This window comes from Hippopotamus amphibius, chromosome 11, assembly GCF_030028045.1.
Source record: "Hippopotamus amphibius kiboko isolate mHipAmp2 chromosome 11, mHipAmp2.hap2, whole genome shotgun sequence".
NCBI lineage: Eukaryota > Metazoa > Chordata > Mammalia > Artiodactyla > Hippopotamidae > Hippopotamus > Hippopotamus amphibius.
The window spans coordinates 88,509,953-88,531,111 of record NC_080196.1 but is presented as its reverse complement, the minus strand read 5'-3'; the positions used below and the strand labels follow the sequence as shown (position 1 = coordinate 88,531,111).

The 21,159-nt window shown below is 39.3% G+C and overlaps 1 protein-coding gene across 1 annotated transcript in view; it reads left to right on the top strand.

Annotated features, from left to right (window-relative positions):
* SKOR2 (SKI family transcriptional corepressor 2) overlaps positions 1–20,242 on the top strand; it is a 35,514-nt gene extending 15,272 nt beyond the window's left edge. Inside the window, exons 4-7 of the mRNA XM_057700375.1 lie at positions 2,134–2,199; positions 2,578–2,676; positions 12,217–12,284; positions 20,180–20,242. Coding sequence (XP_057556358.1) covers positions 2,134–2,199; positions 2,578–2,676; positions 12,217–12,284; positions 20,180–20,242 — 296 coding nt within the window. The remainder of the gene's footprint in view (positions 1–2,133; positions 2,200–2,577; positions 2,677–12,216; positions 12,285–20,179) is intronic.
* The last annotated feature ends 917 nt before the right edge of the window (positions 20,243–21,159 follow it).

Sequence of the window (21,159 nt, the reverse complement as noted above, 5' to 3'; positions counted from 1 at the left end):
ATAGTTTATAGGAAATACATTGAGGTCTGTATTTAAAATGCTTCACTGGTACTTCCTCATTGTTTGTTACATGGAGAAGAAAGCCAAGGTATTGGACTTCCTAGGTGGCGCAGTGGTAAAGAATCCACCTGCCAGTGCAGGGGACACAGGTTCGAGCCCTGCCCTGGGAAGATTCCACATGCCACGGAGCAACTAAGCCCATGCGTCACAACTAATGAGCCTGTACTCTAGAGCCCGTGAGCCACAACTATTGAGCCCATGTGCTGCAACTACTGAAGCCCACACACCTAGGGCCTGTGCTCCACAACAAGAGAAGCCACTACAATGAGGAGCCTGCGCACCACAATGAAGAGTAGTCCCTGCTCGCCACAACTAGAGAAAGCCTGTGTGCAGCAACGAAGACCCAACGCAGCCAATAAATAAGATAAATAAATAAATTAAAAAAAAAAAAAAGAAAGCCAAGGTATTAATGTTCAAAAGCCTATAGAGGGAGGTCATGTCCAAGATGAAAATGAGAATGAGTTTGTGCAAGTATGTTATAAATAGTACTGAAAATGGCTGCTATTAAAGAATTCAGGGATGCCCTGGATATTGTTGTGCTAATGATGGGGAGCCAGAGGAATTGCCTTCCCATAACTGTGCACATGCTTGGGAATATTTATACATTTGTATTTTCATACACACATATGCACACTTGCATATCTGCACACACATACTCCTGACAGACATCAGGTGGACTGTAGAATCGCCATTTATAATATCATGTTGAGGACTTTTCTGTCCATCCTTGATACTATAGGCTGCCACTTTAGGAAGAAATTCTGTTTCCCTGTTTGCAGAAATTTTTACCTTGACAATGAAATTCCCCAGTATTCCTGGGAGTGCCCGGGGCCATTTCACTCCATTTCTTGCTGAGGAAGGGAAATGAAAAGATATGAGAAGACAATTGAAATGATACATCTAACTTGTGCTATGATTTAGAATTTATGACCTCCTAGGGTCCCTTTCAGTGACAGCTAAAGACACTTTATTGAATACCCAGTATGTGTCTAACACTGTGCTAGGCACCAACCATACAGAAAAGACAGAGCCCCTGCCACCAGGTAGCACACTACCTAGTAGGTGCAGAAGGCTGGAAGCAAAAGGCACCAAGGACACAGAAGAGCTAACCTGGGGTCAGGGGAGAGGGATCCAGGAAACCTTCTCAGAGCACCTTTGTCTGGACGACCATATCTCTTTAAATGAAAACAGAAAGCTTAATTAAATTATGTGGATAATTGCAGATAACAAGTTGAAATTTTTTTTAATTTTGATAGCTGAATGATTGCATTTCTTTGCTTTATTTATGTTTTCTGGATTGTATAGACTCAATTTATGACTGTAGATATATACATTTTCTTAGCTTGTCATCATTCTGGTTGGCACAGAAGCAAAATAGGTAAGAACAGCAATCTAACTTCTATCTACAATATAGTTTGTATTGGTTGAAGACAAGTAGTTAAGAAGCAGCAAGCATGTGAATATTACAAAGTAACATAACTGACTTCACTTCTTTCATTTAGGTTGATTTCTTTTTAAACGAATGATCAATTATTAGGAAACCACTCAAGGCTCATAAATTCTCTCCCAGGGGCAGCTAAAGCCTCATTCTGCTTCTTTTTTCACGACCCCACATTTCGGTGGCCCAAGAAGGCTGGCGGCTTCTGCTTCCACGGTCTTGGGGACCTTCCAAATAAAATCAGGCTTCTTCACTTCTAGAAGGAAAGAGACTCTGATCAGATTTCTACCAAAAATGTCAACTGTTCAATCTCCTCTTTTGCCATCCTAGGAGTTAACTTCATTGTAAAGGCTGGGTAGTGGTGGGGGCTCGAAATGGGGCTGACACCAGGAGTTTTCACGGAGCTGCCGTCACAGTCTAGGTGGACTCTGCCCTTATCTTCTGTCACTCCCCTCCATGGTTCAGGGAAGTGATACACGACTAAATGAGGACAACATTTGGCTCCGAGAACTTCCACTTTGAAGTTATATTATTTATAACTCTTTTGTAGATATTAATAGAAAGTGAAAATAACAACTTGTAGAAAATAGCCTCCACGAAACTAATATTTTTTTCTCCTTTTTTTTTTCTTTGAGGTGAACACACGCAAGAGACGAATTCACCTCATTCACTCAAAAAGGATGTAGAAAATATGGGGAAAGGTAAAGAAAAGTTTTAATTCTGTAGAACTTCTCTTAGCTTTAAAAGACTAAAGAGATAACAGGAGGAGATTTTTGTTCTACACTATATTTTAAGCTTGACAAGCAACATATGAATAATATATGGACCATTGGGTGGATATAATTGAGATTAATGCATACATATCAATCAATACATGACATTGTAATATAATACTTTAAAATAATATATTACATTGATTTATATTCATGGATTTCTGCACAAAATCTATCCTATGTCTCTGCAACACTTTTTAAACTGGTAAAATATTTTGTCTTATAATAATAAATTGCTATATATAATGGTTCTCTGGAGAGTTATTTGTAAAGATTAGTAAAATGACTCCCTTTTTTCTTTATTAGAAGAACTTCAGAAGGTTTTATTTGAACAAATAGATTTACGGAGACGACTAGAACAAGAATTCCAAGTGTTAAAAGGAAATACATCTTTCCCAGTATTCAGTAAGAAATCACTTTTATTTCATTGCATTATGATATTTGATGACATTTCTATTATTAGGCATGAGGATAGGCTTCTAAATATTAAGCGATTACATAAAGAACCACATGGTCTTCCCATGGTCTCTGAGTATTTGGAAATTTTAGCCTGTTATTTATGATTTGAATCAGCTCACAGATAAAAATTTTTACAAGAACTTTTTGTTGTTTATTGGTATATGTGTATCCGTGCATATGTATTGTGTACATTTAAAACATGTATGCAGATATACCATTAAATATGTAGATATATTTAAATAGAAATATTAATATTTTTTAAAACAAAAGAATTACTTGGGTATTTTTTTCTCTAAGGTAGGAAAAACAAAAGAACAATTAATTCCTGTTCTCAGATAGTGCTAGAGAGCTGCCTGGTGCTTGAGGTATGAAGATTTAAAATTTAACAATTAAATGTACACATATTTTATTAATGAAAATTAGTATAATTTTAGTAGTTTGGGATTCTCCATCCATATTTAGTATTAAAATTCCATTCCAAATTTGGTGGCAAGAGAAATTGTAGCATAAAACCTGTTGGTTCTACTCCCAGAGTCCTGGAATTTCAGAAAGACCTATGAGAGGTGTCCAGATTTCTAAAGTTCACCAGTCGTGTTCTGAATCACATTTGGACAAATACGTCACAGTAGTGTTTTTCAAGCTTTTTGGAGTTTCATTAGTCATATTCCTTACCCCTGAGAGAAGAAAGTGGGAAAGAAAATAGTATGTAAACTTATGCTTTAAATATATATACATTTAATATGAATTTTTTTCAGGGACACTTTTTTAGAATGTCAGTGCCCTTTGTTTTTTAATCCAGGCATCACAAAACTCATGTTGGTGATTCCTGTGCTACAGCCATAGGCGAACATCCAGAAAAAGATTTTTCAGTAACTGTGACAATTTTAATAATATGAACACAGAGGTCTGCACTCACCAGAGCTTCTCACATGTAACCATCAGCACAATTGAAAGACATGCCCTCTCAGGTAGCATTTTTGAATAGCACTGGGTTCCTGGTAACAAACTAAGTTCCACCAGAATGCTTATCAGGTTTAAAAATGAAGAGGACTCATGATGGAAGAAAGTTCTGGCCCCAAGGAGCGATAGGGTCGGCTAAGTTTGTGATCTGTCAGTATCTGCAAGGGAGGTTTGGAGCTCACGATGCTTCAGTATTTTGAATTTGGAGAATGCCTGCCAAGGCTTAGAATAAGATGGAAGGGAGGAGAATAGCCAGTAGGTTTTGATAGTGTGTTAGGATCATCAATACATTTGTAGCTTCAAGGAAAAGAGAAAAAAATTGAAAGTATCTTTGAAACCTTGAAAAATAGGTGCTTCCAAAGGATCCAGGATTCTCTAATTTCTAAAACCACATCTTAAGAAAGACTGCACAGTTCCTTGCAGTGATGAGCGGACACTGAGTGATTCATGTCCCCTCCAAGCTGATGTTTATCTAATTGTTGAGTTTGCAGATCGAGCAGAGTGGGCCTAAATCCCACTGAATCCCCAAAGTGTCCACTAACTCCCTGTGAAGCCAGTGTAACCATAATGTATCCCGTTAATAAAAGCTGATCAATGATTGTAAGGAATTAAGTAATTTATACATTCTTACTAATTACTATACAACATGAACATGTTTCTGTTTTTTAAAAAGTTAGAATGTTATGGTACAACTGTCCAGTTTCCATTCAGACTCATCCTTTTGGTGTGAATTAAAGTGAATCCTCTGTGATTGCCACGTATGTGAAACCCTTCGATTAAACAACAACAGAAAAGTTTCGCTCTTTTTTATCTACAGTGTACTCCACTGACCAAGGAAGTGGTGTGGGTGCCCAAGTTTGAATAATGCGTGGTTTTGACACACCACAAAGAGGCAGTTAATTTCACACCAGTGAAAATAGCAAATGCACATTACGTGCTTGTTAACTACATGTGAGAGGCCGTGAGGCTGGCAGACCGATTTAGATTCACTCAGATGGAAAGGGGAGGACGGAACTTTGTAAAGCCACATCATAAGGAAGCAGAGAGGAATCCCAGCCAGAGATTTTTACTAGGAGGTGGACTCACAGTCATGACACTTCAAATCCAGTTCACTTAGAACACTGGGGACCTAAGCTAAGCTATCACCTGTGACAATTAGGAATCCAGGCTCAAAATACCCTGAGATACTTTCTGGCTCTGCTACCTCATGGTTGTAGGACCTTGCAAACTGTAAAATGGGCCAGATAATTCCTACCCCATAGGAAGGTGAGGACTAAATGAGAGGACCCATGTGAAGGTCGGAGCACATCCCTAGCACTGAATAAGTACTCGATGTCATCAGCAGTGATGGTGGTGATGACGAAGCAGGAGGAGGAAGAAGAGATTATTAGCGTTGAGTTCTCAGAAAGCATTTCTAGAATGGGTCCAAACTTTTGAGTTTCTCCTGTTGTAGTTCCGGGGGTTAGTGAGAACCACAAGTTATGAATCCTTGGCACAGAAGAGTGAGAATAAAGGTTAGAGGGAGGAGGAGGAGGAAGAGAAGGAGGAGGTGGGGGAGGAAGAAAGGGAAGAGGAAAAGGGAATGGGGGAAAGTGGAAGAGGAGGTGGAGGAGAAAGCAAGCCTCCATACTTTGAGGGCAGGGGTTGGGAGGAGGAGGAAGAACAAGCTGGGCTCCCTACCTGCTGGGACAAAGGCTTCCAGAGCAGCCACACCCTGATGGGGAAATGCAGGGAGGTAGGAAGGAGCTAAAACCGCAGAGCAAGCAGGCATTTACCATTCAGGTGGAAACAGAGAGCGTGGCGGTTAGTAGTGGGGTCTCCAGGTTTGGACACCGACTCCCCCCACTGAATAACCTTAGGCAAGTTACCTAACCTCCTTTTTAACTGTAGAACAATACTACTACCCACCTCGCGGGCGTTGCAGGGAGGATTAAATGCATAAAGTGTTTAGCATAGTGACTAGTGACCAACCCACAGTAATGGGAGTTGTTGCTACCATTACCATTTTAAGGATAATACTATATTGCTGCAGGGGCTTTATTGTAAACCAGCTCATATTAGAAATCAGAACTTCTGGAGCTTTATTGGGCTGTAGTTACAGAGGATGGAACAGGCAGTGAAACTTGTTTTGATCCGAGACAATCCATTTAGTTGACCAACTGAGTAGAACGTGAGGAGAGAGGTCAGGAGGGGATCCTAAGGGAAGGTGGGAGAAATGTAATCTAGAATTGGGTAGAAATAAGAGTTGGGAGGAAATGGATGAGGAGGACCTTCACCTTTATCAGGGTCACTGAGATGACAGTAGGACAGCTGATCCCACATCCTGCAATGACCATGTTTAACTGAAGAGGAATAAATGGTTGGAGACCCTGCCTCCAGGATGCCACCATTCCAAGCTCTTCCACTAAGGACCAGTCTGATCAAAGCTGTAAATCCAGAAGTCATTTTTGCTATCACATTATGTCTGCCTTCCCTAGTGAATCTCTCCTTCTTCCCTTCTCCTCCAACGCCCTGCACCCTCTTTTATTAGAGTATTCAGGCCTTTGCTGTGGTTTTTTGTTTTTTTTTTTTTTTTTTTTTTAAACAAGCAAAATTCTTTATTTAAAGTACATTCTCTTATGGGAAAAAAATGTTTCCTTGAAGCACATGTAGAAGGGTTCCTTATTCACCTCTTGAAAAAAAATTCAGTTTTACAAGCAGCAAAACTAAAAGGCTTTTTCTCTTTACACATTTATTTTTCTCTTAGAAAAAAAAGTCCAATGCCTCTATAAAACTGACTTTAATCACTATCAAGGCTAACTTTGCCTCTGTTGGTGACAGAACTACAAACATGAATTTTTAAAAATTAAGCAATTTTAAATCATGAGTTCATTTCTAGCTTACCAAGTAGGTACTATTAGCTGACAAAAATAAAGTCTGATGTAGGATAACTATCAGATCTGGATTTATGAAATATTATTAAAAGATGCTGTGGTTTTTCGTTCATTTTACTCTCTTGCCACTAGCCATCAGTATAACTTGGCTCCTAGCCCTGACCTGGGACCTGCCAAAGGGTTGCCGGATGAGGCCACGAATGGAGAAGGCCCTCCGCCTCTCTCTTTCCTGTGTCACTGCCTTGGGGTGCCCTGGTTCCTCACCTCCCTTCCCCACTCCAGCCCTTTACGCTCGCTGCCATTAGCCCAGCCTTCCTACAAATCTACCTTTGGTGCCATGTCTTCCACTCACTATAGTGATTCCCTGTTGCTGATCATATTGCATCTAATCTAACCCCTATCTGGCTTTTTTTTTTTAATTAATTAATTTATTTATTTATTGCCTACGTTGGGTCTTCATTGCTGCACACGGGCTTTCTCTAGTTGCGGTGAGCAGGGGCTACTCTTTGTTGCAGTGCGCGAGCTTTTCATTACAGTGGCTTCTCTTGTTGTTGAGCATGGGCTCTAGGCACATGAGCTTCAGTAGTTGCGGCACGTGGGCTCGGTAGTTGTGGCTCATGGGCCTTAGAACACAGACTCAGTAGTTGTGGCGCACGGGCTTAGTTGCTCCGTGGCACGTGGGATCTCCCTGGGGCAGGGATCGAACCCGTGTCCCCTGCATTAGCAGGCGGATTCTTATCCACTGCGCCACCTAGGAAGTCCCCTAACTGGCTTTTAAAACGCTCCAAAATCAGCCCACCCAGGCTTATTTCCACTTCTTCCTCTACTCAGTTCCACTTACCACAGGACCACCCTTGCCCCTCGCTGTCCACTTCTGCATGTGGGTTTCTGTAGTCCAGATGCCTCCCTTGTCTAGGTGCTGCTCACCATTTGGGACACAGCTCAAGTTCTGCCATCCCCAGGAAGCTGTCTCACTCTTGCAGTGTGCAGTCTGTGCTGAAGTCCTACTGTGTGTATTTCTAGTTCCGTGGATGTTTTGTGTTGACTCCTCTCTGATCCTTTCATCCTCTACCTGACAGCATTGTAAATAATTTCAAGACAGAGTCTTCTGTTGCTGCCCATGCAGCAAGTTATGGGTACATGACGTGCTCTCAATCAATGGTTGATATAAATTTTGGTGTCATATTCGAAGAGATTAAAACTGACAATGAAGATGAGGTTGGATCACTGATAAAGGAGATTAGCAAGGACTCATGAGTTGAGTCCTTGGATCTGCTGGTACAATGACAAATTCATGGCACTTGAGAGAACCAAGTGGAAAAGCCAGTGGTTTTGTGAAAAACTTAGTTGGTAGGTTTTGATCATGTTATCATTTTAGATTTTTATTAAAAATTTCTTTTCCAAGTTACTTAAGGTTACTTCTTATTAAAAACAAACTGTATTTCATCTACCCGAATATGGTTGTCCCATCTTTCACCTGTGACTGTTACTAGATTCACTCTATGTTCAGTGGTTTCCATCCTTCTTTCCTCACTCTTTGTGTAGCATCCTCTGGAGAAGGAAGGATGGGGGATTCTAAAACATGGTACAGATTAAAAGTCTCTATCATTGTTTAAAAGCAGTGATAACAAAATAAAGACTATGTAATGAAATAAGCCCCAAAGCGTATTGCTTGATGAATAGGTTCTACCGGGGGAACTAGATCTAGCATATGAGTTCTCTTCTTATTTCTGGTGCCGGGTATGTAGGCTGGATACTTTTTGTTGCTGTTTGAAAAACTCTGGCTTTTCAAACTGTCCACATTTACAGAGCATAGCCATTGCCACTGTGTTGGCTGGCAGATTGCCCTTCAGTGCTTTTCTCTGCCACCTCCTTTTATGCTATCATCTTCCAAAAATAGTTGGGTTTTAAGTAATTCTCATTAGAGAAAACAGCCTAATGATTTTTTCATCTCCAGTTAAACTGTGCCTTCATCAACCTTAGAACACAGCAAAAATTTTAGTTTTTTTTTCTTTTGCCAATTAACAATCTTTATATCTCTAAAGTTATACACGTTTGTTGTAGAAAAGTTTAAATATACAGAAATATAAGGGAAAGAAAATAAAAATCACCCATAATCTTGTCACCTAGAGGAAACCAATGTTAACATTTTGGAGTTTCAGCCTTTCTAGCGCATATTAAATCATTTTTTAAACAAAATGAAATGTTATACACACCATTTTTTACCCTCCATTTTTTCACTTAACATGAGCTTCAAGACTGCTTAGTGGTCTATAAATGCACTCTTATATTGGACATTAAAGTTTATCCGAGTTATAGGCATCGTTGTTACTAAATCCTTGCACAAATCCATGATCATTTCCACTCTTCACTGTGGTGCACAGGCTCCTCATTGTGGTGGCTTCTCTTGTTGTGGAGCACAGGCTCTAGGTGAGTGGGCTTCAGTAGTTGTGGCACACGAGCTCAATAGTTGTGGCTCACGGGCTCTAGGGCACAGGCTCATTAGTTGTGGCACACAGGCTTAGCTGCTTCACGACATGTGGTATCTTCCTGGGGCAGGGATCAAACCCATGTCCCCTGCTTTGGCAGGCAGATTCTTAACCACTGCACCACCTAGGAAGTCCTGTGTGAACTCTTCATATACTAAAATGTTAATTCTTCATCATGTTGCAAATATTCTTTTGTTTCTCTCCATTTTTAAATGCTGACTGTGGTGTCTTGTGTTAGCGTTTATTGTCATACCAAAGTTAAATTTTCATCTAATCAAATCTGTCAGTCTTTCCTGTTTGCTTTTTGTCTTTGATGCCCTTCCTCACTCCAATTTTATTACCATTTTTCTAACACTTTAATGGCTTCATTTTTTTTTCATTTTTTTTAACTTAAAGAATTGTACCATGTGCCATCATAGGGCAAGAAGCATGAATGAAGCAAGGACTATTTATCATCACTCCACTCCAAACTACCCTTAGCTATTTCCTTCTCCAAATTCAGCCTCTCCTGGGATGCCAGGGACATGCCACAGCCAGCTTCAGGCAGCCCTTCATTTCCCACCCACCTCAGTTATCACCCTGGTCAGAGGCACTGCGGAGCCCGAGAGGGACAGAGGAAGCTGCTGAGGTTCAGAGGGCAGGTGTCTCCTTCACAGAGGGAGACATGCTTGGGATGTGCTCTGGTGTCTGGAAAACACACTGATCTTCTGATGGTATTCTAGCCCAGGTATGGGGCCAAGGACACTGGAACCAGGGCAGTTTGTGGAGCCCTGGCTCTCGTTGCCTTATACCCAGCCTATGGGCTTTGACCCACCTCCACCTCCAGAACATCCTGAGGTGGCAGGTGGGTGCCAGCCCCTCATACAGTACCAACTCCTCATTGTTATGAGGGTAAGTCACAATTACCCACTCCCCACTTTCCAGCACAGGAAAGATGGAACTGGGTGTGTGGAGCCCAACCAAATCAGCTCACCTTGTCATCAAATCTTAAAGTAGTAGAGCAAGAAAAGACCTTATAGAGCACATCATTCTACACCTTTGTTTGTTTAGATAAACAGCCTCCAGAGTGGGGTAATTACTGTCCAAGGCAGAATCCAGACCTTCTGGCGGATACTTCATTGTTCTGTTCATTCCTCATTCATCAACTAGCCCCTGCTGTGTGCCGAGCACTGTGGTGCGCTTTGGAAATTTTTAAAGTGTCTAAAAGTTTATCTTCCTCTCCTCACTGTTTCACTGAGAGACAGATGTATAACAACTAATCATAGTACAAATTATGGAGGCATTAACAGAGGTATGCACAGAGTGCTGGAGGAGTACAAGGGAGGTGTGGCTGATTCTGGCAGGAGAGGACAGGAGAATCAGAGAGAACATTCCAGAAGACATGTGAGCTGGACTTTAAAGAAAAGGGAGTTGTTTGCTGTAAGGGCCAGGCCACAACAGTGGCAAACACACAGTGGTTGAAAGTGCAGTGCATGTGTGGAGACTGGAGAGTGGTTTGGTGGGTGATGGGGTGGAAGGAGTTCTCTCCACCCCCTTTGCTGCAATCAGCTCAGCCACTTGCTGTTCCTCACTCCTGCCTCCACATCTTAGTGAGGAACCTGATCGTATCTCCTCAAGCGTTTCCTCCCCCTTAACCCTCCAAGGGAATGAGGGCTCCTCCCTTGACCCTTGCATAGGGCCACAGACTTACCTCTATTATAGTAACTTTCACATCAAATCCTGAGGTGAGACTAGGAAACAGGTCTCTTTAAAAGTACATATATTATAGGGCTTCCTAGGTGGCGCAGTGGTTAAGAATCCGCCTGCCAATGCAGAGGTCACGGGTTCGATCCCAGCTCCAGGAAGATCCCACATGCCACGGAGCAACTAAGCCCATGTGCCAAAAAAAAAAAAAAGTATATATATTATAAAAGGCAAAACTATGGAGACAGTAAAAAGATCAGTGACTGCTGGGAGTGGAGTGGAGGGGAGGAATGAAAAAGCAGAGCACAGAGGACTTCAGGGCAGTGAAAATACCGCGTATAATATTGTAATGATAGACATATGTCAGTATATATTTGTCCAAATGCCTAGAATGCACAACACTAAGAGTGAATCCTAAGGTATACTGTGAACTTTGGGTGATAACGAGGTGTCAGTGTAGGTTTATCCTTGGTAACAGATTCTGTGAGTGATGTTGATAATGGGGGAGACTGGGCGGGGAGCGGGCACAGAGTGCATATGGGAGATCTCTGTACCTTCTTCTTAATTTTGTCGTGAACCTAAAACTGCTTTTTCAAAAAGGCCTCTTAAAATTAATTAAAAATACATGCTTGAGGTTAGGGAAGGAATTCAAATAGTATAGAAAGATAGAAGTCAAAAAAAAATAAAAAGAACAATATTTTTAGTTTCTAAGTATCCAGAATCTCATGAGTAGTAAAGAGATTGGAAACCATCGCGGACTTTTAAGCTGGAGAATGAAAAGGATTTGTAGAGGAAGGAACTGGATGCCAGGTAGTTAGTTGGGAAACTTTTCAGGGAAGAGGTGACTCCATTTAGGAGGTAACAATAGCAAAGAGAGGAGAGGATGGAGGTAGAAGATACAGGACTCACACACCAGTTGGCTGTAGAGATGAAAGGAAGAGAAGAAGAGATGATGACAAAGTTTCTGGTTTCTTCAAGCCGCTGCCCTGACCATCCACCACAGATTCATATGGAATCATGTTAATTTCTCATTTAAAGCAGAAAAAGCTGAAGTTAGCCAAGTTCCCACTTTAAAAAATGATCAATGGAGAAGATAAAACAGCAAGATACACGTTAGGAAGTCATTCCTTTCTGGAAATACAATAAAAAATGATCAATATGAAGAATGGCAAAGATATTTTGCACAATATCTCTTAAAGTTCCTTCCTTCTCAGATTGAGGCCAGGTCTGTAGAACCATGTGGGCTATGAGATGTTGTGAAACATGAGAGAGAGATCTTAGCCTCTCAGAATTTACTGTCTATTCTGATTAAATCACAGTCTTAAAGAAAGCATCTCTTCCAACAATCATATTATTTACTTTCAAAAATACCAAAATGGTGGACGGTTCTATGGGAACTATCAGCAACATTTTTACTAAATATACCAAAAGTAGATTTTGCACTTTAATTAATTTCTTTCTCTGTTTCTTGCTCCTACCAGATAATTTCCAGGATCAGATGAAAAGGGAACTAGCCTACAGAGAAGAAATGGTGCAACAGTTACAAATTGTAAGATGCATTTCTACTTAAAAATAAGTGCAAGGTCATGGGTTTGTTTTCAAACCACCCAATATGTATGATGCTGATGGTGTTTTTGCCTTGAAATCCTTTGGTCCACTTGCCTCTCTGCTGGTTTAGATGCTAATTGCCAAGAGATTTACTTAGATGCAGGATAAACAGATGTGTTAGTACGTTTCCTCTAAATGTAACTACCTACCATGTGTTAATAGACAGATGTGTACATTGTCTCTGAGGATGAACCAGAGGTACCTGCATTGTCTTCCACTGTGCAAACTTCCAAACATAGCGCTGGGCTGCACCAGAATCTCTGGGAAGGGCCATTGTCTATCTCCCCTCTCCTTCCACCACCCAGACCCAAGCCAGGCCCTCTGCTGTCAATAGAACTTAGTATAAATACAATTAATCAATTAAATTCACTTGAAGAATGATGAAATGAAACAAATTATTTCCAAATGAAGTGTGTTACTCTATCCTAATCATGTCTGAAAGTGGACACTGACTAAAATCTATTTATACAGAAACAGGGAAAAAGGAAAATGTTTGATAAATAAATTGTTGTGAGGTTTTTTTGTTCTTCACTTTTTGAGTTGTTTTTTTCTTTTTTCTGAATTCCTCGCCCTTTGTCCCCATGCAGATACATCTGGTATTATTTATTAGTGCTTTGAAAGCAGTCTCCCAAGCGTCCTCATTTTCATGAGTACAAAGGGGAAATAACTTCTACTCATTTTTTGTAAGATATTTTTAATCACGTGGGTGAAGACATGCATCAATCCTTAGTGTTATTTACTTAGATCAATGTATGTTTCTTGGCGTTTCTGAGCTGATCCATGCTATGCTTATACCATGAAGCATGTATCTATGCAGACCTGCCTGTCTTGTCTAGAGAGCCAGGCATCTAGCTCTCTGTCAGGATTATTTAAGAAAGATGATTATTGATGTTTCCTTTCTGTGTGGGAGAAATCATGCTTGTGTTAATGGAGATTGCTGAGAGTCATTTGGAAAGCAGCCTTTTATTTCATGATGTTTTCTCTCATTCTGGGGACTCTATAATAAAAGTACTGCTTCTAACTTTAATCCCCCTCCTGGGGTTTTCCTGGGTCTCAAGTGCTGGCTAACAACTCTCAGTTCTGAAAACCACCTGACATAAGACCCTCTTAAACAGGATCTTTCCTCTTGTTTTGGTTTTGTTTGTGTTAGTTTTATTTGCACCTAAACTCACTGGAGAACAGAAGAATTTTCTTAATCAGTTGACAGCTAATCCCCCACAGAAGTTAAAAAAAAGTATCTACTCTGCTTAGCTTTTGATACCTAGATAATAAGAGCTACTCATTACTTGCTGTGAATTTATGTATTGTTTTCTTTGTTCAAAGGAAGAATGTAAAGACAGAATCAGAGGTAGAAGGATATAAAATTTTAAGACCTTACTTATTTTACATAGGATATCGTTTTCATACTCTTAAAACAAAAATTGCCACACATGCAACCAAAAATGTGTGACTTCTGGGTGGTGATAAGCATAGCAAAATGGGCATTTGGAAAGGAAACTAAATAATTATTTCAGTGTCAGTTATTTAAGGCCAGCTATGTAACTTTAATGTCTTAATTTTCTTTGACATTTGGTTTCTTTAGTAAAAGAGGAAATGATACTGCATCTGTGTAATAAGCAGGCAGTATTAATAAAAGAAAAAATGTCATGTCTTTTGAGATATTTGGTACATGGAAGATACAAATTGGTATTACAAAATATCTTTATTATATTGTATTGCAAAATAGTTTATCATCGTGTATTCATTTATCTAGACAAGTATTATTAATTCATATTCCTCTAGATAGTAAATTTTCCTGGTTGCAAATTAAATTCTTTGGGAGAAGCTGGAATGTTTTCCCCCAGCCTTGTAGGTACCATATAATTCCTGAAATCCACAAAGGCACATCCAGACTACCAACGTGAAAATTGGTGAAATAGACATGATTTGTCTCTTCTGCTTTTTCCCTTTCTTTTGTGTCCCCTATCTTAAGATGCCCGGGTCTTCATGCTACCTTCAACACCTAGTATGGTGTCTAACATCAAATAGCAATCAGTAGACATTTGTTCAGTCAGTCCCACCCATGGATGCCCCCTGACCCAGCTCTGTCATGTAGCAATCCTCTTAATTCTTTTCCAGATTTTCCTGGCTTGGTCCTGATTTCCTCCAGTGTTTTTTTGTGCTGGGTAACTACTACAAAACTACAAGAGGAAGGCATAGTAGTGAATTACTGGGAGCTTACGTACTACAGCACTGTCCTTGTCACTAACAGATACAAGCTTTAAGGGCTGCGAACTTGAGTTCAAGATTCATCCTAGATAGTTCGTGTTTAATAAACATGAAATGCACATGTAAAACATAAAGTGCTGTGCCAATACGAGTAATCATTTTAATGGCATGCCCCTTCTCAAAGCAGTACCTCTATTAGTGGAACTATTTAAGCCCTCGTGGCTAGAGATATATTTGTGCAGGAAGGACCTGTGTTCACACCATACCATCTGCTTTAGAATTGAGGCAGCAGACTCAGGGTTACTTGGACAGAAACTTATCCTGTCCCTTATTCAGCTTGTTGTATTTGCTAAAGTAACTGGAGAAAAATGTCTTTAGAAAATTATATCTAAAGATTATCAAGAAGTTGCTAGGTATCGCAATTATCGGCTTTCTCAATATTTTTACTTGAATGCTCTAATTCATCAGTAAATACAGTTACATGCCTTGCTCCTTGAGAACAGGACAATTTGCCAAAATTATTTTATTCTTTTATGTTTAAATTATTTTATAGTTAAAGTTTACAAAACATATATTACAGAATAGTCATTTGCTTACAGGATAGGCATTTTTCCTTTAGATGAAATAAAAACCGACTCTATCCTGCAGTCATGGAGAATTCAAATATATTAAAACCATCATATTTTGTAACAATTCCCGTAGACCCACAATGCATTTATCCTATGCTGTTACACAGTGTTCTTATTCAAGATTATATTGAAAGCATCTTGGGTATCATTGCCATAGAAAGCAAACTTATGAATTTCTTTGGTTCCTGCATTTTTAGATTCTCCAATGACTGTAATTTCTACACCATTGCTTCCTTTTACAGTTTGTTAAATGCAAAGTTGTGATGACTGTAGACTCAAATGATTGATTCTCTTTGTGCATTTATAAATGAATGTGCATTTATCTCAATGTGAGATTTAAAGCATATGCAGTTTATTTAACATTTATACACGGGCCACAAGCTAATATTTTTTTATAAGTAGCTTAAAATTAGAGTTTTACAGTACTTAACACAGTTTGTGTTACAGTCCCCCACCTCTGCCCTGGGTTTTCAAATGCTTAAAATGTTTTTGTTATCCAACCAGATTTATTTATACAAGCAAAGAAACCTGCTTCTCTCAGTATGAACCAAACACAACAGCTTTTAGAATTTAGCAAGTTTGTGAAGATGTTCATGTTTAGAATAATAAGGAGCGAAAGATTTCTCATTCACAAGTGAACTGTGATTCTAGGGAAAAAGTGTTCAATTTTTAAAACAAAACCATCGTCCCTTAGGATTAAGAAGAAGGTAAAGAAACCATTACAATGTTATATATAAATCATATCTCAATTTTTAAAACTTTTTTAAAGAGGAAAGTGAAGGTATTTTACTACGTGTGTATAACCTTTTTAAAAAATTTTTTGTTAGGGTAGAGTTGATCTACAGTGTTGTGTTAGTTTAGGTGTACAGCAAAATGAGCCAGTTATACATATGCATATATCCACTCTTTTTTAGATTCTTTCGTATAGACCATTACAGAGTATTGAGTAGAGGTCCCTGTGCTGTATGGTAGGTGCTTGTTGTCTGTTTTGTTATAGTAGTGTGTACATGTCAATCCCAGTCTCCCAATTTGTCTCCGCCCCTTACCCCTGGTAACCATGTTTGTTTTCTGCATCTATAACAATGTACGATCTTTTGATTAAAGTTTTTCCAAAGACTGGAATATAATATAATTTACAATATGAGCCAAGACTACTATTATGCCTTGATAACCTTTTTCATTCATTGCTAATTTGGCAACCATTTTTTTAAGCAACTACATGTATGTATAAGCTAACACTGCAGGTTTGTTGAAGGCATGTCATAGTTAAAGATATAGTTGTTGAAGACGTTAGTCATAGTTCTTGAAGGACATTGTGAAGCTTCAACAGAAAATGCATGATAAATGGCTGGACCCATATTCACATCCTTTGAACTTGCTGAATTGCTACCAAGAGGCGCGTAGATTGAGAAAAAGTGCTTTTAAAATGTGCTGGTCTTAAGGTGCCCTCTGCTGTTTTTCCAGAATGCTGCAGTTGCACACAGCCAGGGGGAACCAGTTTCAAAGTTCTGCATTAAAAGCCTTGATTAACATAATGTTCGACCAATGGATTCAGTACTAATGTTTTGTTCACTGTGGACTTGTGAAAAATCAGTTTCCAACTTTCTGATGGTGTGAGCACTGTGCTTCCTTGCAGGGAAAGGAACGGTGGCAGGTCTTGATCATTGCTGGAGGAGTGCTGCCTCTTTGGCAAGGGCACTGCTCTTCAGTGATACACTATCTTTTCTTGGAGGTTTTCCAGTATTCATTAGGATGGGAACTTGCCCAAATTTCTACCATCTGAGTATGGAGAGTTTTTCAAAATATGTCTAACATATTTTTAAAAGGTAGATAGAGCACTTTATTTTTTTAAAAAAGATCCCTGGGCCCCTAGAGAATTTTGATTTTGTGACTAAATATGTAACAAGTCAGAAGACGATGGAATTCTGAACTTCCATGGAAGCTGCCTTAAGATTCTCCAGGAGACAGGCTTTGACTACGGTGGGTCCTTTGCCAGTTATTGATCTATTGCCTTGTATCTTGACAATGCAATCACTCGTTTCTTAATTATAGATCCTTCTTCTCATCTTTCTCCTTTTGAGATGTTGACCCACCTTAATGTCTGAGCTGAGGCTAATTCTCTCTTGGCACAATCTGGGAAATTATCTTTTTTGGTAAATTCTCAATACTTTTGATGGAGTCAACTAAGTCATTTAGAAGTACTCATATTATGTAGTAAATTTGAGGGGTTTTTTTCCATGCCAATCTTGGTGCTTTTCAAGCTGGTCAAAATGAAAAGAAAGCTTGATAAGTTCTATTATAGGAGATTTACATGGCGTAATAATCTTCAATGGAGCCTCTGAGATCCTGAGCTTCCCCAGTTGGGGAGTATAGAACCTGAAGCACCATCAGTCATAAAAGTGCCCATTATTTGATGTATCGTAAGAAAAGGAGCTTCCAACTATTATTCTCAGATACCATCAATTATAGTACATCCAATTTCAGAAATGTTAAAATGTGAGGGGAAAAAAGTGCATCTTAGAATCAATGAAGTAGGGTAGTTTCCGTGAACAGTTGGGCCGTGTGCTAATATATTCTTTATTAGTCATTCATGATTGAGGACTTGGAATTAATGATTCTCAGCTCACAACCTGAGATTAATGTCTTCACACAGCTTTAAGTTTAAGTCTGGAGATTTGGGGATCAAATGTGCTTATTTGGAAGTGTCCTTTTTTTCTTGAGTCCTTTTTAAAAATTTCCCTATCAGCTTCCAGGGGCAGTGAAATGCTACATTGTTGTTTCTGAAAAAAGGAAGAGAGAAAGAGAAAGAAAAAGTCATTCAGACTTAGATCTGAAAGTAGTGCCCTTCAGGCAGTCTTCTTTGGGTTAGAATGAGTAGTTTACTGGCTTTGATGAGATGGCTCATGGTGATATTAACTTATCTTGTGTAGTGCCTGGGACAGAACAGACACTTACTAAATCTTTGTGGCATCTAATCTTGATGTTGAGAATGCTTTCTAAATGCGAGAGTGACACAGATACATTTGACTAGGTAATTCCTTATACCCCAAGGTTTACATTATTTCTACTTGTTATGCTAAATAATAGAATTCCATTCAAGGCTCTCTGATATCATGCATCTAAAGAGAGAGGTGATCCTTGTGTTTTGGCATATCGTTTCATACACCATAATGGAAAATCAAGATTCAAGAATGTCTCTGTTAATAGCAGGTACAGCATAACCCAGAGAGGAGAGAAGAGGTAACTAGAGTAGATCCCCGTGTAACTGTTCTTGTCATAGTTATCTAGCTGATCTCAGCTCTTGTCCTAAAATATGAGATTAGGACACTGAACTAGTTATGGTCCTATATGAATCATTAACTTCAATACTGCTATTATGGCCTTTATCAGATATGTCTCTACTGTATACATCCATGTTGTGATTTTGTATCAAGATAGTGAGGTGATTATTTTAGTCTTCTTTTTTTCATTAAAAGGTCTGTTTGACTGCCACAACAGTGTAAAACAATTATATTCCAAAAAAGAGCTTAAGAAATTAATAAAAATAAAAAAATAAAAAAAGACTGATTTGATTCAACTGACCAGTTATTATGGCAAAATGGTCCAGCTAATCTTAGTCACAAGCATCATCGTAGATTCGTAGCTCCTTCCCATTAATAAAGGTTCGTTTATGGACTGGTAGATCAGGAGAGCAAAGCATAAATATGCTGGGGATGTGGAGAATGTATATAACAGTATTCACAATATTGCCCGCTTGAATGACTATAATTTTACTTCCTTCACCGCTTTTACATAATATCAGCCGTAGTTCATGTTACATGCTAGAAGGCTGACTCTTTCTTTCAATGTAAAACAGATTTATATCATTAGAGTCCTGAGTTTAGCCTCACAGTGATGAAGGTAAGTGGCATAACTAGGGTTAATGGAGAGGCAAATCTAAATAATACATGTAGTCCAATTTCAACACTTTGAATTTTCTAATGAAAAGTAGCATACCAAATGTGATAGACTTTCATTCAAAGTCCCAGTATGGAAAAGTACTTTTTAAGTTCATCCTGGTAGAATTCTCAAGGGTCATATTTTCCATGCAGTGCAATTATTTCTGATGCTTCTTAGTAGTTATTGGGAAATTACCCAGAGTAATAGTTTGTGTTTAGGTAGGTAATCTTATTTGTGATTTATAATGATAGCATACTTTATCACTCTAATTAAATGAAAAATTACATTGAACTAGTTTGTAATCACATTTTTGTTTTGTGACCTTGGACATACGTTATAACATAATAGCTTAGTTTTCATACCTAAATAAAAATAAGAATACTGTATTGTTAAATGCAAATTTTTAAAAACTTCATAAGTGAAATGTCACATAGGAACCTCAGAGACTAGTTGCAGCAACAACCTAGTGTGATCACCTGTTCTGTCCTGATGTGCTTTATTTTTTAACTACTGCTAAGAATTTTTTTTATTTTTTATTTTAATTTTGGCTGCGTTGGGTCTTTGTTGCTGCTTGCAGACTTTCTCCAGGTGTGGCGAGTGGGGGCTACCCTTCATTGCAGTGTGCGGGCCTCTCCGTGCGGTGGCTTCTCTTGTTGTGGAGCACGGGCTCTAGGCGCACGGGCTTCCGCAGCTGCGGCACTCGGACTCAGTAGCTGTGGCTCGCAGGCTCTAGAGAGCAGGCTCAGTAGTTGTCCTGCACCGGTTTGGTTGCTCCGTGGCATGTGGGATCTTCCCAGACCAGGGACTGAACCCGTGTCCCTTGCATTGGCAGGCAGATTCTTAACCACTGTGCCGCCAGGAAAGTTCCATGATACGCTTTTTAACAGGCCTTAGAAATGCTACACCCCAGAAGCCCCACACTGTTGGGCAGGTGGCGACCATTTCTGCTCAGGGCAGATCCACTGGCATTCAAATGGATAGGCACGATGAAGGTTCTCCATTATACATCTGTCTCCAAATTTCGCTCACCTGGATAGTTTTGCTTGTTTTTGTCTTACAGATTCCCTATGCAGCAAGCTTGATCAGGAAAGAAAAGCTTGGTGCCCACCTCAGCAAAAGCTAAAAGGTGAGCTCACCAGAGGAAAGAGATTTTTCTTAACTCAGAATTGTTATTGCTCGGCTGTGTTCTTTACTGAGGTACTTGAAATAGCCCAGGGGATTGGTGATGTCGCATCCTGTGTTTAAGCTGATACACTCTTGAACTTCATTATGGGTATGGGGCTTCCTAAATAAATGGCTAAGTGCATCTTATAAATTTTGTGGAAAATTTCTAAAGCTAAAGAAGTTCTCAATTCAGTCTTGTAGATGTGCTCTTCATTCTGTTTTGAGGTCTTCTACTCTTTCTGGTTCCTCCTGACACCCTGATTCCTGGTCCTCTGGAGGAAACCAGAGCGTCAGAAGCCAGTCTTACTATGTGTTCTCTTCTCTGTCTCTCCTTTGTTTCCAAAAAGTCTTCCTGAAATCTGATTTTCAGAATGTTACTGACAGATGGTACTAGGAATAAGTTCAGGTGACACAGAACTTCGAGAACTTCTGCTGCAGGACTAGTCATTCATTCTTTCCCTAAAACAATCCTGGTTTTTCTACAGCTGAAACCAGATCCAATGTCACATACCTGGCAGCAATTTAAGAGACAAATATTCTGGGCTCCTAAGGAAAAAGACAGTAAAGACAGTAAAAATTCAGTGACTATATTCAGAATATACCTAAACATTTCAAAAGCAACTTTTTGATTATATGACAGAAGATATAAATAATTATTAGAATTGAAGGAATGCAAAAACTAGAATATTGTTGTTTCTCTAACAATACGTTAGGATGACCTAGCAATTGAAACTGCTAAATCAGGGAAAAACTCAGACGTCAGAGGTGGTATTTGTAAGTGCTCATGGCTAACTAGGATTGTGGTCATTTATCAGTTTTATTTGTTCCCATCAGAATGGTTCTTCCCACTCCTTCCCTCTGGAACATATTTTCAAT